Source organism: Vicugna pacos, chromosome 9 (genome assembly GCF_048564905.1).
Source record: "Vicugna pacos chromosome 9, VicPac4, whole genome shotgun sequence".
In the NCBI taxonomy this organism is placed as follows: domain Eukaryota; kingdom Metazoa; phylum Chordata; class Mammalia; order Artiodactyla; family Camelidae; genus Vicugna; species Vicugna pacos.
Window position 1 is genome coordinate 56,942,996 of NC_132995.1, and position 25,555 is coordinate 56,968,550.

A 25,555-nucleotide genomic window follows, 5' to 3' on the forward strand; every position below is an offset into this window, starting at 1 on the left:
ATTAGACATTCTACAGTTCCATTCATGAGGCTGCAAATGGCATTATTTTACTCTTTTTTATGACTGAGTAGTATTCCATTGTATAAATATACCACACCTTCTTTATCCAGTCATCTGTCAGTGGATATTTAGGTTGCTTCCATGTCTTGGCTATTGTAAATAGTGCTATTATGAACACTGGGGTGCATGTATCTTTTTGAATTAAGGTTCCCTCTGGATATATGCCCAAGAGTGGGATTGCTGGGTCATATGGTAAGTCTATTTTTAGTCTTTTGAGGAATCTCCATACTGTTTTCCATAATGGCTGCACCAAACTGCATTCCCACCAGCAGTGTAGGAAGGTTCCCTTTTCTGCACTCCCTCTCCAGCATTTATCATTTGTGGACTTTTAAATGATGGCCATTCTGACTGGGGTGAGGTGATACCTCATTGTAGTTTTGATTTGCATTTCTATGATAATAAGCGATATTGAGCATTTTTTCATGTGCCTATTGGCCATTTGTATGTCTTCATTGGAGAATTGCTCGTTTAGGTCTTCTGCCCATTTTTCAATTGGGTTGTTTGTATTTTTGCTATTAAGTTGTATGAGCTGTTTATATATCCTGGAAATTAAGCCCTTGTCAGTCTCATCTTTTGCAAATATTTTCTCCCATTCCATTGGTTGTCTTTTGTTTTACTTATGGTTTCCTTTGCTGTGCAAAAGCATACAAGTTTAATTAGGTCCTATTTCTTATTTTTCTTTTATTTCTATTGCCTGGTAGACTGCCCTAGGAGAACATTGCTGAGATTTATGTCAGAGAATGTTTTGCCTTTATTTTCTCCTAAGAGGCTTATATTGTCTTGTCTTATGTTTAAGTCTTTAAGCCATTTTGAGTTTATTTTTGTGTGTGGTGTGAGGGAGTGTTCTACCTCCACTGATTTACATGCAGCTGTCCAGTTTTCCCAACACCATCTGCTAAAGAGACTGTCTTTATTCCATTGTATGTTCTTGCATCCTCTGTCAAGGATTAATTGACCAAAAGTCTGTGTTTGTCTGGACTCTCTATTCTGTTTCATTGATCTACATTTCTTATTTTTAAGTTCTCACTTTATTATAAAGCTAAAGATGAGTTATGGTGGGTTGCAGAAAGTGCCAGAGGTAGTAAAACAGAGGCCAGTTTTAAGAGAAATAAATGCCTCTTACTCCTAAAGCTGTCCTTGGACAAGCTTGCCCTTCTTGGAGTAACAGGGGAAACAATGAAATGTTCACAGCTTCTTCCTTCTCTCTCCAACTCCTCAGGAAAATCTTGGTGCTTTCTGCCAAATCTCACACGCCAACTCACAACTATGAACTCAGTGGAGTAAACCATGCAGAGAAGTCTGAAAAGAGTATAAGAGAAAGGAGAGGGGATAGTGAATTTGCTGGTGAGAGTAGATCAGAGGCTGTGAGGGAGAAGATTAGAGAGTGGATTTCAGAGTTTGGAGAAATTTTCAAAAAGTGAAAAGTTTGGGGAGATAATATGAACAGAAGACAGGAAAGAGGATTTTTTTTTAAAGGAAAAAAAGTTTTACTGTGCATTATTCATATAATGTCTTTTGATGTTTTCCTAGATGTCCATTGGTTTCAGTTAAACTTTTCTATTGGATTAATATTTCTTTGGCAATAATATTGTGAAAAACTGGACCCCAAGATGTTTGGGCTTTACATAGGTTATAATAGGAGCATATCTCTGGAGGTAGACAATATTTACGTATAATAATTAAGAGCTGATTTCTAAATGTACATTTATATTGAGCTGCTAATTTTAATTGTTTCCATGAAAATCTTCCCCAAAGTGTAATTTAAGTAGACATAACCCCAAAATAAAAATATGGACTGCCATTCAATTGGGCTGCTTCGCAGACATATTTTGATTCAGTGGAAGAAGAGTATGTTCCAAAATCAGTCAACTCAGTGTGACATTTATCAAATGTCTAGAATGAGTCAGGCACTGTCTGACACTTAGGGGAATAAATGTGACTGGTATGTGGATCCAGCATGACCAGTAGGTTATAATCAAAGCACAACTTTATTGTCTCTTTCTGACCTTTTAAAGTACATTCAGCAGGGAAATACATGTTGAAACTTCTGAAGCCTCTTGATGGAAACTTGTCCTCTCCATCAGCTGGCTGATCCCTGCCTCAGCCCCCGTTTCCCCGCAGGTCCGCTTTGCACATGACTCTCAGTGCTCAGGTCCCCTCTCCCGGGTATTCCTGTTGGTGAGGACTCATCGTGGGTCTAGGATATCTGGCCTGTTGGACAAACTCACCTATTCCTTGCCTCATAAAGGAGTAGTGCCCCCCAAATGCATATTCTCTTTCTCTGGTTGACCTATTCTAGACCACATTAAATTTCTCAGGTATGGCTTTGCCTATAGTCCATGGTGTCCCCACCACACCCCAGCTTTGTGCATTGTATTTGTGTGTTGGGAAGAGGGAGGAGTATATCCCCATAGCACAGAGAAAATTTTTTTTCTCCCAAGAAATACCTTCACAAATCTCTCTCAACTCTGAGCTCTCTTTCTATGCATCATCTGATGGAGGTGGCTAAGAATCATGGCACTGGTTGTCAAAGATTTCCTTTTTAAATTCTGCATAGTGACGCGGTCTCTTGCTTTGGTATGCAGGGTCTACTGTATTTTGTAATCTTGGTTGAAACTTTAAATTTAACATCCCAGTGTTACACAAAAGTAAAAAGATACGGTGCCTGTCCTTGAGAAATTGAGAGGAGATTAAAGAAGACACAAATGTGTAAACAGATCATTTCAATAAATGTGATGAGCCTCTGATAAGGAAATGTACAGGGGACAACGAGGACAAGGAGACAGCTTATGATACAAAATATTGCCACTTTTTTCCTTCAAACATCACCTGGAAGAAGGCCACACACAGAAGAACGAGGAGTCTGTGTAGCTTGCAAGTGAGCTGAAAGAATGTGATATCATCTCAGGAACTTCATGCTTCAGAACAAATGCTATTGATTTGTCCCCCAGTTACTCATGTGCCTGGAGGAATAATTAAATTATAGGTTTGGGGTAATACTGTATAATTGGTTAAAGTGGATAGAAGAAAGGATCCTTTTTTAAGGGTTTGAAAGGAAGCCCAGAAATCTTGGCAGACAACTGTGAAAATAGTAATCCTCTCTGAATCTGCCTCAAGATATTGTAGAAACAGGTCTGGTTCTGGAGCCCAGCCCCCTCTGATGTGTCTCAGTCCTGTGCTCTTGGCTCCACGGCATCTGTGACCATGCAGAGGACATCTGGGCCAGCACAGCCCCAGACCTTAGAGGTGGACAGTGAGAATAGGGGGCCCATCCTCCACACCTGCCGCCTTATCCTCTGCATTCTCTCTCCTACCCAGTTCTTCCTCTTCATTTTCTGTGAATTTCTTTTCCATTGCACTTTCCCAGCCCCTTAACCCCAACGTGAAATATGGCATTGCAAAATTGCTTGGAAAATAGCAGGAAAGTCTAGGAATGAGCTTGCTCCTCTAATGCTGCTAAGGCAGGAAGAAGGGAGCTGGGTCCAGTTAAGGCCTTAACTGGAGTTACTGCTTCTGAGCCCCAGAGATGTCCCATCTGGCTGTCCAAACAGGTACAGTCCCCTTTACACACTGAGAGGACCACACCAGGGTTGTGTGTCAGCGTCCACAGGACTGCTGTCATTTCAGTTATTTTGCCTATTGTCTCTCCAAGCCATTGAACAATCCCAGAAATTCAAATTCAAGTAATGCAAACTATGTCTTTCAGACCTCTCACACTTAGAAGTAACACACGTGACCATTGTCAAACCACGGTTTTCACTTTTGGAAAGATTTCTCCCATAACTAGAGACTATTTCAGAAGAAGCAGCAGCATTTCATGCAAGAAATGCCACTTGGAACTGACCAGGGAATTCCCAACCCAGCTAAGTTCTGACTCTCATGGCCGCCCTCAGAAAACTTCTCTGGGAGAAGGTGGTTGCTTTCACTGGGTAATAAGAAAATTGCCTGGATGGAAAATGACCAACATCCTGGTCATTCCTGCATCTTTTCTACTGGGCCCCCTGTCCATGCTGCACAATTCCATGGTCCTTCCTGGAATTCTTAGCTCCGGAAGTGATATATTTGACTGAAATGTGAAAAATTGTTTCTGTCCTTGGTTTGAGTAAGATATGCCTAGGAAGAGGGAAGAAACTAGGAAACGTTGTAAATAGGACACTAACAAAGCTGGTTTCTTATCCTGACTTCTGAAATCCAAGTCAAGATCTAACATGGGTGGTTAACGTGGCAGCTTTAAGGATACCAGCACTGGGTCCTTGTCTCATCTCCCTCTAGGTTAGGGGGAGAGTAATGCTAATCAGTTTCTAGACTGAGGGAAAATTGGGGAGGCATTCCTCCCAAGCCTAGTAGGATCCCTGGTCCCCAACAGAATCTGCCTCTGAAAGAGACCCTTCTCCCCTAACTCCACCTTCCACTCCTTTGGCCTTGAAATACAACATACTTTGTATCCACAGTTATCTTGTTTCTTGATATGGGCCTTAGCCTCTTGGTAGCAGGAAAAAGAACTAACATTTTTAGGGCGCTTGCTACATGCCAGGCACTATCCTACAGACATTATATACATCATGAAGAAAGGCACCAATTGGAAAATGTAGTTCCCTCTCTGGCCTTCAAATATTTCTGAATTTGAGCTCAAATCATAGCTTAAGCATTAAAAAGATTGTGGTGGTGCCCACCAATGCCCCCACCAACCAGCATGTAAGTCTTCAAATAATACAAAGGTTAAAGGAGAAACTGAGGCAAAGAATACTCAACTGATAAATAAGGTAAAATTTGACAGGCTTGGTGGCAGTTTTGAAGGAGTTTCTTAAATCGTGTCGTTTCAGGGCAGGTATGACTGAGGACAAGATTAAGGCTTGACTGAGGGTAGCTATGAACCAAAAAGTGTTTGCACAAGTTAAAAAACGCTTCCTTCTAGTTTTCCTGATTGTGAATTTCTGGATACCTTCATTGAACCTTAGGTCTGATTTTTGGCCCCTGTTTGCAAGTGTGCTGGTCAGGGGTGGGAGAGACAGGTTGCCAGCCCTGCTTTGCTAATGGCCTAGGGACAAGCTTATCTGCCTTGTGAATATTCAGTGCTGCTGGGCCGCAGGTCACCCTCTGCTGGCCCAGTAAAGCATGTTTCGGCTTACCTCCTAGAGAAGTTCCTGGTAGCTTGGATCCCTGGATAGTGAAGCTTTGTCCATGACTTGTTTCTTTAAGCTGTTCAATATGCCTGAAACACATTCTTATGATGACCATTAAAGCTGATTCTGGCCTATGATGAAGATATAAATCTTTTAAGTTTTTCTAGCATCATCTAGTAGTGTCTCTATTGGGCATGAAGCCTTAATGGTGGGTACCATATTCTCTCCATATCACATCAGCATCCATAACACCTACTGGGCACTCCAGACGAACTTCACATCTCAAGTTTCCTTTTCTCTTAGCACTTTGAAGATGTAATTCCATCATTTTTTCTGGCTTCCCTTGTTACTTTGGAAAGTAAGCTATTAGTCTAATTTTCATTCCTTTTTAGGTAATCTGTCTTTTTTCTCTTACTGCTTTTAAGATTGTTCGGGTACTTGTTCTACAGTTTCACTATGAAATGTCTGGCAGCTTTCTTTTTATTTATCCTACTTGAGATGAATTGTGCTTTCTGAACCTGAAGATTGGGATCTTTCATGAATACTAAAAAAAACCACTCACTTTTTCTCTTCTAATATTGCCTCTTATTCTCTATTCTCTCTTTCTGGATCTCTGGTAAAATGTATATTAAAATTTCTCACTTTGTTTTTTGTCTTACCTTCTATTTTATATATATTTTATGTATATATAATATCATTATAAAAAGTATATATACACTATTTTTTAAATGAAATGTAGTTAATTTACAATGTTCTATTAGTTTCAGGGGAATAGCAAAGTGATTCAATTGTACACACACATATATATACACACACACATATATATTCTTTTTCAGATTCTTTTTCATTATAGGTTATTACAAGATATTGTATATTGTTTCCTATACTATACAGTATAACCCTGTTGTTTATCTGTTTTATATACAGTAGTGTATATGTGTTAATCTCAAACTCCTAATTTATCTGTGTCCTGCTTTTTCACTTTTGGTAAACATAAGTTTGTTTTCTATGCCTGTGAGTCTATTTCTGTCCAGTCATGCATGTACATACATATATTTGTTTTCATATTATTTTTCATTAGAGTTTAAGATATTGAATATACTTCCCTGTGCTATACAGAAGAAATTTGTTTTTTATCTATTTTTATATATAGTGGTTAAAATTTGCAAATCTGTAACTCCCAAATTTATCCCTTCCACCCCCTTTCCCCTGGTAACCATAAAATTGTTCACTATGTCTGAGAGAATGTTTTTCGTTGTAGATGAGTTCATTGGTGCACTCTTTTTTCTTTTTTTCTGTTTTTTAGATTCTACATGAGTGGTATCATATGGTATTTTTCTTTCTCTTTCTGGCTTACTTCACTTAGAATGATGATATCCAGGTCCATCCATGTGGCTGCAAATGGCATCATTTTGTTCTTTTTTTATCACTGAATAGTAGTCCATTATATAAATATACCACAGCTTCTTTATCCAGTCATCTGTCAATGGATATTTAGGTTGCTTCCGTGTCTCAGCTATTGTAAACAGTGCTGTTATGAGCATTGGGGTGCATGTATCTTTTCAAATTAGAGTTCTCTCTGGACATAGAAGTGGGATTGCTGGATCATATGGTAAGTCTATTTTTAGTCTTTTAAGGACTCTTCATACTGTTTTCCATAATGGCCGCACCAAACTACATTCACACCAACAGTGTAGGAGGATTCCCTTTTTTCCACACCCTCTCCAGCATTTATCATTTGTAGACTTTTGAGTGATGGCCATTCTGACTGGTGTGAGGTGATACCTCATTGCAGTTTCGATTGTATTTCTCTGATAATTTGTGATATTGAGCATTTGTTCATGTGCCTATTGGCCCTTTGTTTGTCTTCATTGGAGAATTGCTCCTTTAGGTCTTTTGCCCATTTTTGGATTGGGTTATTTGGTTTTTTGTTGTTATTAAGTTGTATGAGCTGTTTATATATTCTGGAAATTAAGCCCTTGTCAGTCTCATCTTTTGCAAATATTTTCTCCCATTCCATAGGTTGTCTTTTTATTTTGCTTATGGTTTCCCTCGTGTGCAAAAGCTTATAAGTTTAATTAGGTCCCATTTGTTAATTTTTTCTTTTATTTCTATTGCCTGGTAGACTGCCCTAGGAGAACATTGCTAAGATTTATGTCAGAAAGTGTTTTGCTTATTTTTTTTCTAAGAGGCTTATATTGTCTTGTCTTATGTTTAAGTCTTTAAGCCATTTTGAGTTTATTTTTGTGTCTGGTGTGAGGGAGTGTTCGAACTTCATTGATTTACATGCAGCTGTCCAGTTTTCCCAACACCACTTGCTGAAGAGACTGTCTTCTCTTCATTGTATGTTCTTGCCTCCTTTGTCAAAGGTTAATTGACCATAGGTCTGTGGGTTCATTTCTGGGCTCTCCATTCTGTTCCATTGATCCATATGTCTATTTTTGTGCCAATACCATGCTGTTTTGACTACTCTAGCTCTGTATTATTGTCTGAAGTCTGGGAGGGTTATTCCTCCAGCTTTGCTCTTTTTCTCCAGTATTGCTTTGGCAATCCTGGGTCATTTGTGAGTCCATATACATTTTAGGATTGTTTGTTGTAGTTCTGTGAAAAATGTCCTGGGTAATTTGATAGGGATTGCATTAAATCTGTAGTTTACCTTGGGCAGTATGGCCATTTTAACAATATTGATTCTTCCAATCCAAGAGCATGAGATATCTTTCCATTTCTTTAAGTCATCTTTAATTTCCTTAATCAATATTTTATAGTTCTTCACGTATTAGTCTTTCATCTCCTTGGTCAGATTTATTCCTAAGTATTTTATTGTTTTGGATGCAATTTTAAAGGACATTGTTCCTTTACTTCCTTTTCCTGCTATTTCATTGTTAGTATAAAGAAATGCAGCTGTATGTTAACCTTGCATTGTGCTCCCTTGCCAAATTGTTTTAGCAGCTCTAGTAGTTTTCCTGTGGAGCTTTTAGGATTTTCTATATATAGTATCATGTCATCTGCATATAGTGACAATTTTACCTCTTCTTTTCCGTTTTGGATCCCCTTTATTTCTTTTTCTTGCCTGATTGCTGTGGCTAGGACTTCCAAGACTATGTTGAATAGAAGCGGTGAGAGTGGGCATCCTTGTCTTGTGCCAGATTTTAGTGGGAAGGCTTTCAGGTTTTCACCATTGAGTATTATTGCTGGTTGTGGGTTTGTTATAGCTTTATGTTGAGATAAGTTCCCTCTATACCCACTTTGGCAATTTTTTTTGTCTTAAATGGGTGTTGAATTGTATCAAATACTTTTTCTGCATCTATTTAGATGATTGTGTGATTTTTATCCTTCCTTTTGTTGATGTGGTGTATCACACTGATTGATTTATGTACATTGAACCATCCTTGTGACCCTGGGATGAATCCAACTTGATCATGGTGTATGATGTTTTTTATGTGCTGTTGGATTCTGTTTGATATTTTGTTGAGTATTTTTGCATCTATGTTATTCAATGATATTGGCCTGTAATTTTCCTTTTTGGTAGTGTCTTTGTCTGGTTTTGGTATCAGGGTGATGACAGCTTCATAGAATGAGTTTGGGATTACTCCCTCCTTTTCAATCTTTTGGAAGAGTTTGAGAAGGATTGGTATGGGTTCTTTGTGTGTTTGGTGGAATTTCCCAGTGAAGCCATTTGGTCCTGGATTTTTGTTTGTAGGAAGGTCTTTTGTTGCTGATTCTATTTCATTTCTAGTGATTGGTCTGTTTCTTCTTGATGCAATCTTGGTGGACTATATGTTTCCAGAAACCTGTCCATTTCTTCTAGGCTGTCCAGTTTGTTTCCACATAGATGTTCATAGTAATCTCATGGTTTTTTTGTATTTCTGTAGTATGGGTTGTAATTTCTCCATTTTCCTTTCTTATTTTGTTTATTGTATTCTCTCTTTTCTTGGTGAGCCTGGCCAGAGGTTGGTCAATTTGTTTACTCTTAAAAAAAAAAACTCTTGGTTTGATTAATTTTTTCTATTATTTTTTATCTCTATTTTAATTGTTTCCTCCCTAATCTTTATTATTATTATTCCTTCTGCTGACTTTAGGTTTTGTTTGCTCTTTTTCTAATTATTTCAGGTGACAGGTTAAGCTGTTTACTTGAGATTGTTCTTTTTTTTTTTTTTTTTGAGGAAGGCCTGTTAATCGCTATAAACTTCCCTCTTAGGATTTCTTTTGCTGCATCCCATAAATTTCGTTTGGTTGTATTTTCATTGTCATTTGTCTCAAAGTATTTTTTAGACAAGATCGGGCGTGTTCAGGGTGGTATGGCCATAGACCCAAAGTATTTTTTAATTTCTTCTTTGATTCCATCATTGTATTTGTGCTTTTCCTATTGTGATTTTTCCTTTTCCTATGGAGTCTTGCTTCTTTTCTATTTAAAGAAGATATTTGAACATTTCTTTTAGGGTAGGGTTAATATTACAGAATTTTTTAGCTTTTGCTTGTCTGAGGTATTCTTTATTTTTTCTCCTATTCTAAAAGATAACCTACATAGAGTAACCTAGGTTTCAGAATTTTTCCTTTCAGGACCTTGAATGTATCATGCCACTCCCTTCTGGCCTGCAAAGTTTCTGCAGTAAAATCAGCTGATAGCCTAATGGGAGTTCCCTTATAACTGACTGTTTTTCTCTTGCTGCCTTCAGAATCCTCTCTTTATTTTTAACTTTTGCCATTTTAATTATGATTATGTCTTGGTGTGGGTCTATTTGGGTTCATCTTGTTTGGAACCCTTTGTGCTTCCTATACCTGAACATGTTTCCTTCTTTAGGTTTGGGAATTTTTTGGCCATAATTTCTTCAAATACATTTTCAATCCCCTTTGCCCTCTCTCCTCCTTCTGGGCCCCCTATTATGTTTAGGTTGGCACATTTTACATTATCCCATAGATCTCATCTATTATGTTTATTTTTTAAAATTTATCTTTCTGTTTGCTGTTCTGATTGGGTGATTTCCATTATTCTGTCTTCTAGATGACTTATTTGTTCTTCTGTGTCATTTATTCTGCTCTTCATTGCTTCTAGATTGGTTTTTATCTTAGCAATTGAATTGTCTAATTTTGATTGGTTCATCATTATAGTTTCTAGTTCCTTATTACAGTGATCTGCATTTCTATTGGTAATCTTTCTGAATTCCTTTAGCATTTTCATTACTTCCTTTTTGAATTTGGGTTCTAGTAGGCTGGTGAGGTCTGTTTCATTGTTTGCTCTTTTAGGGGATTTCTCTTGTTCTTTTAATTGAGAGTAGTTCCTCTGCTTTTTCATTTTACTTAACTTTCTCTTTCTCTGTGAATTTAGGAGAAATAGTTACCTATTGGGATCTTGAAGGGGTGTTTTATGTGGGAACGTCCTTGTGTGGACTGTGTTAGTGCGATATTTTTGGTACAGTGGCTGGTTTTGGTATGGATGCCAGCCATTTCTTTCCTCAAAGTATGCTGGGTGTTACCCCCTTGATAGAGGGTGTGATTGATGTTGTTGGGTTTACAGCCTGTGCTCTGTGGCTGTCACAACCCTGTCGGGATGTGGTCTGCTCCCTAGTTGTTGGAGTAGAAAGCCCCAAATTTGATCAGGCTCTGTTGCCCTTGAGTGCATGCCCTGTTCCAAAGGATATGACCCCGAAGCAAGTGAGTCCTGTGTGCTCACAGGGAACCTATGTGCTCACTGCCCACACAGGCTTTGCAGTTCCACCCAGAAACAGCCCAAGGTTAATTCTCTTTCTCTGTTGTGTTCCTCCCAGACCTAGTGCTAGGCTGTGGTGTGGAGCTGAGGGCCAGGGCACTGTGGCTCCAGGAATTGAGACGTATGTGCTGCTGCCTCTGTGGTTGACCTCTCCCAGGACCTGTCTGCCCCAGATGCAGTGACAAGCTGCAGCGTGGGTTGAGTGGAGCCAGCACTCTCCCCCAGGGAAATGAGCCACCACGTACTCCTGCCCAGGGCCTGTCCTCCTGAGATGCAGCACCCAGCTGCTGCCATGTTCCTGTAGGGCTGACAGTGTCCACTGCAGCCTGACCCACCCCGACGATTCACATGCCCTGACAGTGGGCCCTGTGGTTCCCCCCGGGCCATACCCCAAGCCCTCTGGGCTGTTTAGCGTCTGAGCGCAGGTAGATCAAGTCCTCTCCCACACTGGTCTGCCCAGCATGCAGCGCTTAGCCTCTGTTTGTTCTTGTGGTGCCACCCAGCACATGCACTGACGTCTGTCTGGCTCAATCTGCTGCCCCCATGTGTGCGCTGACCGTAGTCTCTGCGATTTGGTCCGAATCACACCCCAGGTGCCCTGGACTGTTTCTGCACAGGTAGACTGAATCTTTGCCCTGATCCCATGCCAGGCTGTGGTGCAGAGTGAGCAGAGCCAGGGCGCTCCCCTCTTTGGATTGAGGAGAGCAGTGAGGTGGCAGCCACCAGCACGGGTCTCTCTCTGCGCTGATTGGTAGCAAGCCAGCATGCATGCACTCCTGGCAAGGAGAGTCTCGGCTTTTCCAGCCCCTCTATCTGTCCCCGCAGATTTCCCAGCAGACAGGGGTACTCCCTGGGGTGAGGGTCTGCCTGTGTGGAGCTTCTGCTCCTTAAAGATCACTCCCAGAGGCACCAGTTCCACCCTGATGACTTTTTTCTCTGTCCTACCTGGGTATGTGGAGATCTCTCTTGCAGCTTTGGTTTTTATAGGGTATCTTCTGCAAGTTCCAGTTGGTTTTCTGTGAGAATTGTTCCACATGTAGATGTATTTTTGATGTGTTTGTGGAGGGAGATAAGCTCCTGCTACTTTGCCATTTCATCCCCCTCCAACCTCTCTTTTATATTTTTAACCTCTTTGTTTCTCTATACTGCACCATGTGTAATTCTTCAACTCTTACTTCTGATTAACTAATTCTCCCAGTGGTATCCAATCTGCAACTTAACCTGACCAGTGAGTTTTAAAAATCAATTATTTAATTTTCATTTCTAGATATTCTGTCTGGTTCTTTTTCAAACTTTTCTGATCAGTTTTTAAAGTCTCTTACTCAGGCTTCCATTCCCTTTTTCACTGAACGCATTTAAAAGGCTCATTTTATATTCTGTACTAATGGTTTCAATATTCAAAGACTTTTCATTCCATATCTCCTGTTTGTTTATACCAACTCTTGTTTGTGGTAGTTTTTTTTTCTATCTGTACTTAGTGATTTTATTATGAGCGTATATTTTGGGGAATTCCATTTGCTGAAATTCTTTGAGGCCTGGGTTTAGAGTTCATTTCTTCCAAGGATATTTCCTTTTGCTTATATGAAGCATTGGAACTTTACCAACTAGGAACCCTTTAAACTTCATTCTTGGTTGAGGGTTCTTGGGGGCTGGAGGTGTTGTGAATTCAGGCCTCAAACCTACAGGGTGACTGGCTGGTATAAACATAGTCTCAGGGGAGTGTTTTTCTCTCTTCACTCAGAATCAGAACCAAATGAGATAATTGCCCTTTGGGGGAGTGGCGATCCTAGCTTATGTGAGTCTCCAATTAGAGCCCCTTGCTTGTGTGGCACCTTAGCTGTGTCTCTGTATTCTGCATGGCTCTTAGGACAGAAGCTTTTGGTCCCTGGGAAATGTAGATGGCCGCTGTTCTGCACTGTCTACCTGTCTGGTTTCGTGTGTTGCCTTCATTTTTGGCCTCGGCAAATCTCTCTCCTTTCTTGCCAGCAAAATCATGTGTTCAAAAACTGGTGTGTGGTTTTGCTTTGTTTTTGTTTCATTCAGCATTTTAAACATTTTAAAAGTAAGATTGTTGTTTTTTAAAGGATATTTATATTCACTATTGCTGGAAATTTACATTTTCATTCCCAGCAAAGTTCCTTTTTCTTTTAGAGTCATTTGTAGAGTATTTTGTAAGTCATTTGTGGAGAGAAATGACTGAAGAGGTGCAAGTTTCACACATAATCAAGCACAGCTGTTATGCATTAATTCCTTTTCTGGGTTCCCTTCTTGACCGCAGCCAACCAGGTCTTCTCCTATTTCCTAGCCTCCAGGGCATTTTGTTATAATTCATAGCACCAGCAAGACTTCACATAGTACAATTTTTAAACGATTATTTTCCTTCAGAGAAGAAGAGAAATGATCACTTCCCCCACAAATGGCTGCTCAGAAGTTAAGAATGTGTTAGTTTCCCTTAATAACAGTGTTGATGCTTAATTTATTCATTACTTCAATAAGTTTTAAAGTCCTATGTGCTAGACGCTCTGAGGGAAGCATTCTCTATGGTGGAATATTTGCTCAACAAATATTTATTAAGTTCCTACCATTGTACCAAGAACTGGAAAAACAGCATGAAAAAAGCATAGAGACAAGAAACAGTCTGGCCTCTTTAGGGGCCCAAAGTGGTTTAGAATAGATGGAACATGGAGGAGGTAGGGGGCCAGAATTGGGGCCAGAAATTGAAATAAAGTATCCACAGATTTATTTATCTGCATGAGCTTGTAATTGGGCTCCAACTTTCTAAACTTTCAGAAGTCTTCTGCATTTTTCACTTTTGATGTTCAAATCAATACTTGAGGTTTAAATCTTAAGCTTTTACTAGAACCCGGTGTCTGGATGTGTTGAAGTCTTAATGGAAAGATAAAACAGAACTCTTGCGTTTCATCATAGCTCTATAACCAATCTCTGGGCCAGTGCCAGGCCCTGGGTACAGTGGGTTATGGTGGCCCACAAGAGTCTGGGAAGGGAGTCGGGGATGGGTATGAGAGAACAGAGTATGACCTTCTTGCATGTCGTGCCGGGGGAAGGCAGGAAGCCTGAATCTACAGGAGAAAGCTGAGACCAGGAGCCTGGAACTCAGGCTGGACCAGAGGGGAAAGACCAAGAGCAGAGTCTGAAATTACAGGTGCCCTGGGTTCAAGCCCAGCTCCGGGGCAGAGGCAGGGGCAGGTTCCAGGAAGGCCGGGGGCCTTCCTTTGTGTCTGTAACAGACAGGTCCACAGAGGAGTTCAATTCGGGGACAGCTGTTGATCCTAGCACAGGGAGTGTCTCCCCTGCCTCAGGTTTCAGAACTGTCCTTGGTGTGGGCAACCAAGCCTTGTCGTGGTGGACAGGGCAGCCCCAGGGTCGGTGGCTGATAAGTGCAGCTCAGACAGGCCAGGCCCTCAAGGAATAGGCCTGGCCGCCTGATTGCCATGCCTCCATCCTCACAAACTTTGCAGAACTGTCCCCATGTCTAAAAGATGAGAATGTGGGCTCTAAACCTCTAGGTGAGGCTTTGCAGTGCACCTCCCGGTGGGACTTTTGGAAGACTGCACAACTGACCCGTACTGATTTCCAGGATACAGTGGCCTGCTTTTCTCTGGGGATGCTTTCTAGTGTTACTGAAATAAACGGAGTGGGTGGTAGAAGCCTTGGAGTGTACAAATATGACCCATTTCAGAACACAGAGGCTTTAGACGTGCTTGGGTAGAGAAAAGCTCTGAGGGTCTCAGATGTGTTTGTTTCCAGCTTTCTTTTGATAATTAATTTTGAGGAGGGGGAGTAATTGGGTTTATTCATTTTTAATGGAGGCACTGGGGATTGAACCCAGGACCTTGTGCATGCTAAGCACACACTCTACCACGAGCTATACCTGCCCCCAGCTTTCTTAATGCATAAACAATGAACTGATCCCAGGGCTAGGCTTTGAGAGGAGACGGCCCAAGTACTTCTCGGAATCTCTTCAGTGAAGTGCATATTTCCTGAAGGCAGGACAAGGGGTGAAAAGTCAGCCACTGTGGCTCCAGGGTGTGGCAAAGGTGATGTGGATTACAGACCATCAGAGCTCTGTGGCCTTCCATCTGCCGGAGGCTCAGATCACAGTGACTGATGGGGGAGAGGGTTAACAGAGACAGCCTACCCTGTCCTTTCCCCTCAGACCTTCTCCTGCCTCCCAGCTCCCATCCTAAACCCCAGGACTGGCCCTCCTCCTCTCTCCTGGGTTCTGAGGTTCGCCTTCCTGCCCTGTCTCTTAAATCCATGAAGGAAAGAGAAGGGAGAGCAGACTCTAGGCTGGGTCTTCAGGAGAGATGTCAGAGGCCAGTCAGAGCTGAGCTGAGCTTTGTGTGGGACCCGCTTTTGATAAGGAGAGAGGTGGATGGATGCACTAGGCAGAGGGTAACATGGGTGATGCACAGATAAGCCTGATAAGAACATGGGGCTCCAGATGGGGAGGAGGGTTAGGGAGGCAGCATGGGGCATTTTGGGATGACCTTAAATTGACTTTTAACCTACAGCGATGAGGAGTCATTTAAACTGAGGGGGTACTAAGAAGGGGTAAAAAATAAAAATTAACATGTATAATTTTAAAATAATAGCTAATACGTACACTTTACAAATCATGATTTGCTTCTTCATCTCCAGTCCTGTGGAGACAGATGTATTCCATCTGGACACAGGTGTTGGATGGAGTGCAGCATTCTCAATGTCCAAGTCCCGGCTCTCACTGGGGCTTCCTTGGGTGAAGAACATCAGGTCCTCTGTGGAGCTGATGAGGAGGGAGGGATGGGAGTGCCTTCTCTCTGTGTCGTCCATTCCAGAAATGACCAGGCTGTCACCGGGCAATGCCCTGCCCTGTCCGGGCAGGGCCAGAGGAGGAGGCAGGCAGAGAGCAAGGTGATGTGGGACCAGCGGGGGAGGAGGCCCTGGAGATGGCCCAGCAGCCCAGACAGCGTCAGCGGTCGATCGTGGAAGAGAACGTGCTCACCTCTAACCACCCTCCAGGTGCTGCGAGCGCCCCTGGGAATCTCTGTCCACCTCCAGCTGGAGAGACAGACAATTAGGCCATTTCAGCTCAGACCACACAGACCGCTTAGGAGTCACCCGGTTTTTCTAACAGTACAGACTCTTCGTGGGACGTTCAACAAAGGGTTGAAGTGTGTTTGTTACCAAACACAATGGGGTCAGTTATACTGGAAATGTTTTTTCTCCTCAGTGAGAATAAGGAGGAACGGGAAAGACAGGTGTGATTAGAGAAAGGACTAGTAGTCAACTCTGTGTTGACTTTTGTCTGGCTCCGCTCGTGCGACGGGAGAGCGGTGTGCACCAGGCTGGCGAAACACTCATGTGCGCTTCGTGGGCGTTCGGGGGAAGGTATAAATGAGCCGGCTGAAGAAGGAAACGGGATGCTTTGCCACAAACTCGGACACTGTTTAGCGGAAGGTGTTTAGTTAGGAACGTTGTGTGTTTTTCCACCTGACACTCCCCCTTCCCATTTTCTTTCGAGTCTCAGACAAAAGGTAGCCCCAGAGAGGGAGGGACTTCAATTTGTGTAAAACTGAGCATGTTGTCTCTCTGTTGGTTACAACTCTACAAAGTGTGAGCCTGGAAATGGATTTGAACCCTGGGATTTACAAAACTTTGGATTTATATAAAATATAGTGTAGTAACGAAGACCATAGATGGTGAAGTCTAATTTCCCAGGGATGAACCCTTGGATGAATTAACACTATACCTCGGGTTTCCCATCTGTAACACAAAGATAACAGTACCCACTTCAAAGGGCTGTTGTGGGTTTAAAGGAGATAAATGAGGTCATGTGCTCAGTAAATATCAGTGATCATCGTTGTTAACAAAGGTTTTAGGAGGCATGTGCAGAATACTTAATGGTGCAGGGGCAAGGTCAGAGCAAATCCCAGGGGATAGCAAATTACAGAATCATATAACTACTGAACTTGAAAGAGACTTTCAGAATTGTTCCAACCCTTATTTGGTACCAGAAACTCTTCCCTACCCACTTGTCTCCCTCGGTGGTTACTCAGGCCCTGTGCTACGCCCACGCCCAGCGATGGGAAGCTGCGGTCTTGGGCCCGTGCCAGAGAGCTCTGTTGGAAAGTTTCTCTGTATGCTGAATCTAAGCCTCATCTTTTAGAACTTTCACCTACCAGCTTTGTTGCTTCCAGAGTGATGGAGAATTGGCCCACAGAGCACCTTTCAAGTCTGAAATGATCATCGCTACAGTTAATCCTCTCTAAGTTAACTTACCCTGCTTTCTCTATTCTTCAAAAGGCATGGCTTCTAATCACATCACCGCCCTGGTCCTGCTTCTCCTAGATCAGTGATTCTCAACAGGGGTGACATATCTGGAGACATTTTAGGTTGTCACAAGAGGGGCAGGGGTGCTATTGGCATCCAGAAGAGGCCAGGGATGCTGTGACAGATCCCACAATGCACGGGACAGCCCCAACCACCAAGAATTATCTGGCCCAAATAGTCAGTAGGGCTGAGCTCAAGAAATCCTGTCCTAAGTACATGTTAATCAATGTTCTGCTTCAAGTATGGGCCCAAAATGTGCACAGAAGAGTGTCAGCTAACCCTGCCATTGGGCTGTCATTACTTTGCTATTAGCCTGAGACTTTAGTTTGAAGTTATTGTGGTCAGTTAAAGCCCCCTTTCGTGTGTTGCTACTAACTCAGGGATGGCACACAGAGGGCCAGCATGCACGCTTACAAATCTCTAATCAGTGGGGGCCCTCTCTCCTGCTGAGCCCCGAGGCAGCCTTGCAGACTTTTCCAGCACAGTATCCAAGGACACCACTATCAATCATTCAAAAGAAGTTAGCATGTGAGATGGGATCTATTTGCTGGACGTGTCTCCCTGATTTTGTGGCATCGGGGCCCTGATGTGATGTAATCCTGGAGCCTGTGCGTTGGAGGAGCATCCCCCATCCCCCATTCCCCACAGTGCTGTCTCACGACCCCTAGTGGCAGCTCGAAAGAAGAGGAGATGCCTTGACCTGACACAAGACACCCAAGTGTCTCACAGGCAGTTTTCTAAAATCCCTTTCCTGAGCACAAAGCCATGCTGCCTCCTGTCAGCGTGGACAGAGCAGGGCTGCCCAGAAAGGATGTCCTCTCTCCCACACACACTCCTCAAGCTCCATGGAACAGCTCCTCCTCTTTGCCAGTTTCTCCCCCGGCCTCCACTCGCCACTCTTGACACTCATACTGTCAGTTCCCTAGATCAAAACTGACCTTGCTTTTCCCAATATAAAGTGACACAGGAGAGGAAAGTAAAGATGGGAAACAAGATCTACACCCTGGATTCGTCAGGAAAAAAAACTTGAGTACAGCCATCTAAGTTTCTCAGAGGCCTAAAACCTACACCAATCAGTATGTAGAAAATGGCTATGGGGTGAGGGTAGAGCTCAGTGGTAGAGTGAGTGCTTAGCACGTGTGAGGTCCTGGGTTCGATCCCCAGCATTAAAAGTGATAAATAAATAAACCTATTACCTTACCCCCCCAAAAAAAGTATTTTTTTTTTTAATTAGAAAATGGTTACATAATTTTACCTTGAAGCCCAGTGCTTCACATTGTGTTTAAAATGATTCCTTTTCTGGGGGGGGAAAATAGAAAGAGAAACTTTTTGGATAGGCTGAAATAGATGCCTTCAGTTTCAGCATTCCTTCATAAGCCTAGTCACTTTGTTAGTTTACACAGTAATACGTCTGATTTATTCAAATATTGACTTGACTTACTCAAGTATTCTGCTTGTAATATTTAAAACAATTTATTGCGTTTAATCGGACATTCACTCACTTAGTTTTCAGAGTGTGAATCATTTATCAGGTACAGCAGTGGAGGTCAGCTAATGATGTATAAGGAATGCGGTATCTCTCAGTTTCCTAAGTATCTGAGAAGGAGGCAGAAACTGGAGAACACAGAAACCATTAATGTCTGAATGAAACAAAGAGCACTTTGTGTCTTCCAGGATGAGGGCTCGACACCACTGCGTAGCAGATCCAGAAAGCCCTTGTTTGCAGAACCCGAGCTGGAGGAGCTGTGCGGGGCGGGGCTGCGGGGAGCCTTCCCAGCTTGTGGCCTCCTGCCAGGTGGCACTTCTTCTAGAAGTATGGCTCACAGGGGCACAGGCTCACAAGCTGGACTCCCTGGGTTTGAGACCTGGCTCTCCCATTTTCTAGCTGTGAGACCTCGGTCATTTACTTAAGCTAAGTTACTTAAGTTCCCGCCTGTAAAAAGGTAGCGACGGTGGTACTCACCTCACAGCACTGCTGTGGCGAAGGAGCGAGGCTGTCTGTATAGCACGGTTCACAGAACCTAACCGACAAGCACTGTTGTTCTATCGCCCTCGTGGGCCTCTGATTCAATGAGCACTTGTCCCTTTGTCTCTATCCTGGTTGATCTCTTGGTAATTCACTCATACAGTCTGTCTGCTGCAATACCCATTTCTATGGCACCAATTAGCTCGTATGTGGTTGGAAAACAGGGGAAGGAGAAGAGTTGAACATGGATGTAGTGTTGGTTCACAGGCACATTTTCCGCAAGGCAAGGCGAGATGAAGTAGAGACGAATGACAGCTTCAGTGGGAAGGGATCAGTGTGGCTTTCTGGGGTTTTCTTCTTTTAATTTTAAATGAACACCTGCACGTGGGACTCCCTTCCCAGAGAAGCACATCCCGGCCTCGCATCTCCCAGGTTCCACTTCCTCCTGTGATACCCACCTTCACAGCAACCTCACTGGCTCGCAGCATCTTAAGTCCAAGCCTTCACTCAGTTCTTTCTGAGCATTTTTAATTCCCCCCAAAGCAGCTTCTGGGCCTCCTGAGCTGCCTGCACTGGCTGTCCAGGTTATCTCCCAAGGTATCAATTACTGTGTCTCTTAGAGACCGATGACAGAGTCACATAGGTTTTGAATGATCTGCCCTTAACCTTGATTTTTCCCATAAGTCCTATTACTGTCATTGTGTGACTTTTGTAGAATGTGAGGCTTTTCAGGAACATAGCATAGCATGTCTCAACAGAAATGCCTCATTTCTTTCAAGTGCTGTAGAAGGCGGCAGCCGCTGAAGCAAAAACACATGAAGGAATTGAACAAGGCTGCCCTCGGGGAATGTGAATGTGTTTGCAGAATCCCAGGCTGCAAGGCTGGTCCCTCCCCTGCAAGGCTGCAGCCCCTGAAATCACCTTCTCCTGGCCTTGAGCACTAAAGTGTGATGCTCGGGTCCTGACCCCAACCAGTGTAGCAGAAATAACCACTTTTCTTTCTGGTTCTGTCTTGGAGAGAGCGTACAGCAGTATGAATTAGCTACGTAGATTTCTGAATAAAGCCTTTCTCTTTACTTTCTTTGAAATTTGTTCATGAAAATACACTTTGATTCTCAGGTGTAAATAAGTCCTACCTCCCTAGAATTCCTATAAGAACTTGTTCCCTTCTTTATTGAAGCCCTGACCACCTTACGTCTTATCAGAGTGATGTGTGTATGTGCGTTCACATGTATGTCCCTGTATGTTGTATTTGCGTGTGTAAGTGCGTGTCTTACCTCAGTCGCTGAGGACAGGCACTTTGTTTACTTCATCTATTTCCTCCATATTGACCAAAACAATGCCTTTCACGTAGTAAGTACTTAATACATGTACCAAATGGACAAATCCTCCACAGGCATTGACTTTCATTGGGCCCCTTTGGAAGGAGTTTCTGACAAATGTGCGCTGTGAATTACAATGCAGCGGTTAGAAGACATGGTTTTGCCTGAAAAATTTCTTGTAGCATAGTTATTGGAAATTATTCTGGGGAAGTCAAAACCAAAAAGCAATGTAAGAACACCTTGTGTGAAATATTTTATTCATCTTTTTAAAAAATTAATAAGCAGCAGACAGGAATTATTTCATTTGGCTGCTCTGATGGTTCCTGCTTCTTTCCAAGGTCCTGGAGGGTGAGTTGTTTCCCAAGGGAATACCAGTTCAGAACAAACCTCAAGGGGATTTCTGCTTCGACAGGGAACTTGCTGACAGATGGCAGGGTTCTAAGTTCACAGCAAGGGAAACATATGGGCCTGGGGGTTAAGGGAGACGGGCTCAGCCGCTTTGACTGAAACACACAACCTCCACTCGTCCCTTCCTATTGGTGAGTATCCAGGTATCTATCCAGTATCTTTGCTGTCCAACCCCCTCCTTAGGGGGGATCTATGATGTACTCCAGTGTGGCTGGAGTGCAGGGTCCCAGGGGACGTGTGGGGAGAGGCAAGGCTGGAGAGAGAGGGGAAGACCCCTTTTGGAAGGCTATGTTGGCTACATCAAAGAGTGGATTTGTATCATGGAGGAGATGGAAAGGCACTTGAAGTTTTTTCTTAATTGAGGTATAGTCAGTTTACAATGTTGTGTCAATTTCTGGTGTACAGTACAGTGCTTCAGTCATACGTGAATATACACATATTTTCATATTCTTTTTCACCATAAGGTACTACAAGATATTGAATATATTTCCCTGTGCTATACAGTATAAACTTGTTTATCTATTTTATATACACCAGCCAGCATCTGCAGATCTCGAACTCCCAGTTTATCCCTTCCCTCCCCCCTCCCCGCTGGCAACCACAAGTCTGTATTCTATATGAGTCTGTTTCTGTTTTACTTATGAGTTCATCTATCTTTTTTTTTTTAAGATTCCACATATGAGTGATATCACATGGTATTTTTCTTTCTCTTTCTGGCTGGCACTTGAAGTTTTAAGCAGAGGACTATTACGATTAGTTTTGTAATCATTCTTACCAATAGCTCAGTAGCTAACCAATGGGTGGTCTCCATAACCATCTCCATCAGCACCACCAAGGAAGCATTAACTTAGAAATATGTGCTTGTTATAGGACCATAGCAAAAACAAAACAAAACAAAACACAAGAATGAGAATAGCTAAGACTTTCTGAAGCTTTCTGTGTGCCACACTGTATCCTAAGTGATCTTTTAAAATGTGTTAACTCAATCTTTGCACGACGGAGCGGACCACTTGAGGTCACACAATTACTGAGTGGCGGTGCTGGGACTTGAACACATCCAGGCCAGATCCAGAGGCCATGCTTGTTACATTACAGCACTCAGCTGTCTCAGTGGTCACCCTCGCCCTGGCTTTCAACTAGGTTATCTCTCCCCAGCCACGCTCGCATAGAAATTCTGCAATCGCCACTGCTTCTGGCTGTGTGAAGGATGGGTTGGAGAGTTCTAGACTAGAAGCCGGACTGTCAGGAGAGTGTCACAGTCATGCTGGTGAGACACGGTGGTGACCGGGAGCAGTGGTGACAGAAAGGGAGAGGATATGAGAGAGATGAAGGAGAACAGGACTTGGTCAGTCAAACAAATGGGAAAATGCACGTTGCATGCTTAGCCTAATACATGTTATTTTTGATATTTCAAAATACTGTAATATTTTTACCATTACCAGTTGGGTTATTGTCCAGACTTAAGTCAGAGCTTTTCTAAAGTAAATACTAACATATGAAAAGCAATGTTCTGGAATATGTTCATTGTCAAACTTGATCTTAAAAAAACCTGTTTATATCGTTTTTGGAGAGCTGCTGTAACAAAGTACCACAAACTGGCTGGCTCAAACAACAGGAGAAAAGTGCGTCACTGTTCTGGAGACTGGTAGTCAGGAGTCCGCAGGGCTGGTTCCTCCTGAGGGCTGGCAGGGAGAATCTGTTGCAGGCCTCTCCCCCGGCTTCTGGTGGTTGGCTGGCCATCTTTGGTGTTCCTCGGCTTATAGGTCTCTGCTTTCATCCTGACATGGTGTTTTCCCTGTGAGAGTCAGTGTCCAAATTTCCCCATTTCATAAGGCCACCAGTCATACTCAATTAGGCTCCCCCAACTCCGGTATGCCAGTATGTCATCTTCACTAATTACACCTGCCACGATTCTATTTCCAAATAAAGTTACATTCTGGGGTACCGGGGCTTATGACCTCAAAGTATGAATTTTGGGGGAACACATTTTAACCCATAGCACCTTTATAGCAGGTAGAGAAGAAATTACTCTTATTCCCATTTTAAAGGTAAAGAAACTGAGTCTCAGGGAGACCAAGTAACTCACCCAAGGTAAGTAAATTCCTGGGTCACAAATGCAAGTCTGCTCTCCAGTTCAGTAGTCAAAGGGAGCCAAATAGTGCCTCTGGCTGAGTTTGTCTGGCTGTTCTCACACACCTGGACCAGTGAGATCTGAGGTCACACCTGGGTGTGTAAAGAGAGGGGAAGTGGTCACATGTGGTCTCTTCTTGCAATCAATTGCAAACACTCTATTGTTAAAAGCTTCCTTTTGCTTATTTAATTGCTGCCCCTGTGGCTGTACCTCAAGATGGTTTAACCTCGAGGGGAACCGTTGACTCAAATTGTTTCTTGTGAATCTGTTGTTTCTCCCCGTGGGCCCATCCCTGAGCTGAGGGGAGCTGGGTACAATGAGCCTATTCAGGATAGCACATAAAATGCCCTGTGTTTCCCTTTTCTCTAAAAGCAGCATTCTTTGCCCCCTTGTGCTTTTCTTTTGTCCTGCCCATTGCGTAACATCAGTGTGGGTGTGGGGAGTGTGTGGGTTGCCAGCAATGAGAGTGTGGCCGAGGACACCTGCCTGATGACATGCACGAGAGCAGACGGTGCTGGGCAAGCTTCCCAGGAACTGATCTGCCACCATGCCAGCGCTGGCCTGCACCTTCTGTTCTGCCCGAGTCCCTCTCACCAGCTAAAGCTGGTGTTCCCTCGTGGCTTCCTCTGGGCAGAGAGGAGGGACATACCCCATCTGTGAGACCCCACCCCCTGGGAGGCAGTGTAGGAAGTAGTCGAGTGCAGATTCTGGAGACAGATTCTAACCCCAGCTCTGCCATTTGCCATGTGACTTCAGGGAAGAAGCTTCACCCCCTGCCCCATGTCATTTCATCTACAAAATGGAGATGATAAATTTATATCCCTCGTAAGGTTATCACCTGTACAAATGGCATAATCTATAAATGGCGCCTAAAACAATGTGCCTGCTACATAATACCAGCACTCAGTAAATGTGAGCAATACTTCCTTATTTGTTTCCCAAATGTCATTTGTTAATCTGCTCATTGAAAACTGGCAGGAAACGCATCAAGAAGTTAACAGTGGTTATGTCTGGATGGTGGAGTTGCAGGTGATTTTATTGTCCGAGTTTTGCTTATTTGTATTTTCAAAACTTTCTGTAGTAAACGTGTTACTTTTTTAACGAGAGAAGACAAACTCCCGTCGAGAATCTACAAGGTGAAGTGGACTAGGGATGAGCAGGTACAAAGTGAAGACAGGACCATTGTCCTTAATGGAGTTTAAAGCCTATGGGAGGAGCCAAAACAGGTAGAATAATGATGTAAGAGGAATGGGCTGTAATGCTCGGGGGGGGGGGCTGGGTACCGAACCAGACCCCTCATGTGGCACCTGGCACTACAGAAATGTCACCGGTCTTTCCCCAGCAGTGTTTGTGGGAACAGGAAAGTAGGAAGACACACACAGTCAGATAAAAGAGCCACCCCCTTCATCTACCCCAGCGCCCCAGGGGGACGGGGATCGTTGAGAGTCCTTTCTAAGATGCCTATTTCTAGGAAGGGGCTTATGTTGAAGAAAAAGTTGAGATTCTTTACGGAGCACCTCTTACGAATGACAAGTATGAGTCCAGGTTGCAGAGCAGTGTGTCAAGTGGAATAAGTAATTTCCTGTTTCTCTCTCTCCATAGCATCATTAGCGTCATCATCATTCTGGCTGGAGCAATTGCACTTATCATCGGTTTTGGTATTTCAGGTATGTGATGTCTTGCCTTACCACGACCCATTCACCCGTCAGTAAGCCCCTAATCATTCAGTGCGGTAGAGTGGAAAGAGCACAGGGCTTGGACCCAGAAAACCTCAGAGGAGAGCACTGGTTCTTCTACTTACTGACTGTGTTCTCTGCACTTTAGTCATTTAACTCCCTGGGCCTCAGGTTCCTCCTTTGTAGAGGGGAGGAAATCAGCCCACATCACCGTTTGGCTGAGCAGATTAAATGGAATATCCATCAGAGTGTTCTGTCTGCCAGACAGTGCGAAGACCCATTCTGGGATCTTAGGTAAATGCTGTGGCTGAGCCATTCTGTCAGTTGTTGATCTGGGTAGGTGTTTCCTTTGTGATGAAGCTTCAGCTGAAGTGTTAGAATATCAAGACTTCGGACACAGGGGTCTTAAGTAAAGGGAATATTCGCTGGCCGTAACTGCTGTTCCATGTAGGAAACAGATGTCATTGTGGCGTGGATGGTGAGTTTCTGAATGCAGCTAACTGATGTCTTCTCTTCCATGTGGACCATATCTCAGAGACATCTATTATGGACGCCAGTTTGATTAAGATACTGAGCGAGTTAGACCAGCAGCTGTCCTCTCTAAAGCAAGTTCTTTGCTTCATTTCCCTTAAAGTGCATGACTCAGGCCAACCCATTTATTTTAACTTAGTCTGTGGCCAAAGCTGTCACTTTATAACTGCAGTTTTTATAGTTCCAGCTGTCTTTTCTCTCTGTCATTCTCCTCCAGTGTGAGTGTCCTACCATTAAAGAGTAATCACAAGGCCTAAATGAAGAAAACGCATTGCAAATGTGTTTGCCTAGAAAAGAC

General features: G+C 43.1%; 1 protein-coding gene and 1 long non-coding RNA gene across 5 annotated transcripts in view; one reads left to right on the top strand and one right to left on the bottom strand.

Annotated features, from left to right (window-relative positions):
• VTCN1 (V-set domain containing T cell activation inhibitor 1) overlaps positions 1 to 25,555 on the top strand; it is a 67,725-nt gene that overhangs the window by 19,629 nt on the left and 22,541 nt on the right. Inside the window, exon 2 of the mRNA XM_015247478.3 lies at positions 24,653 to 24,717. Within this exon, the coding sequence (XP_015102964.2) occupies positions 24,653 to 24,717 (65 nt within the window). The remainder of the gene's footprint in view (positions 1 to 24,652; positions 24,718 to 25,555) is intronic.
• The window catches only part of LOC107034480 (uncharacterized), a 49,177-nt gene continuing 44,877 nt past the window's right edge, over positions 21,256 to 25,555 (bottom strand). For all 4 annotated transcript variants that reach the window (XR_012075872.1, XR_012075873.1, XR_012075871.1 and 1 more), the window contains 2 exons: positions 23,006 to 23,142; positions 21,256 to 22,714 (listed from right to left, as the gene is read on the bottom strand). This is a non-coding gene — a long non-coding RNA (uncharacterized lncRNA). The remainder of the gene's footprint in view (positions 22,715 to 23,005; positions 23,143 to 25,555) is intronic.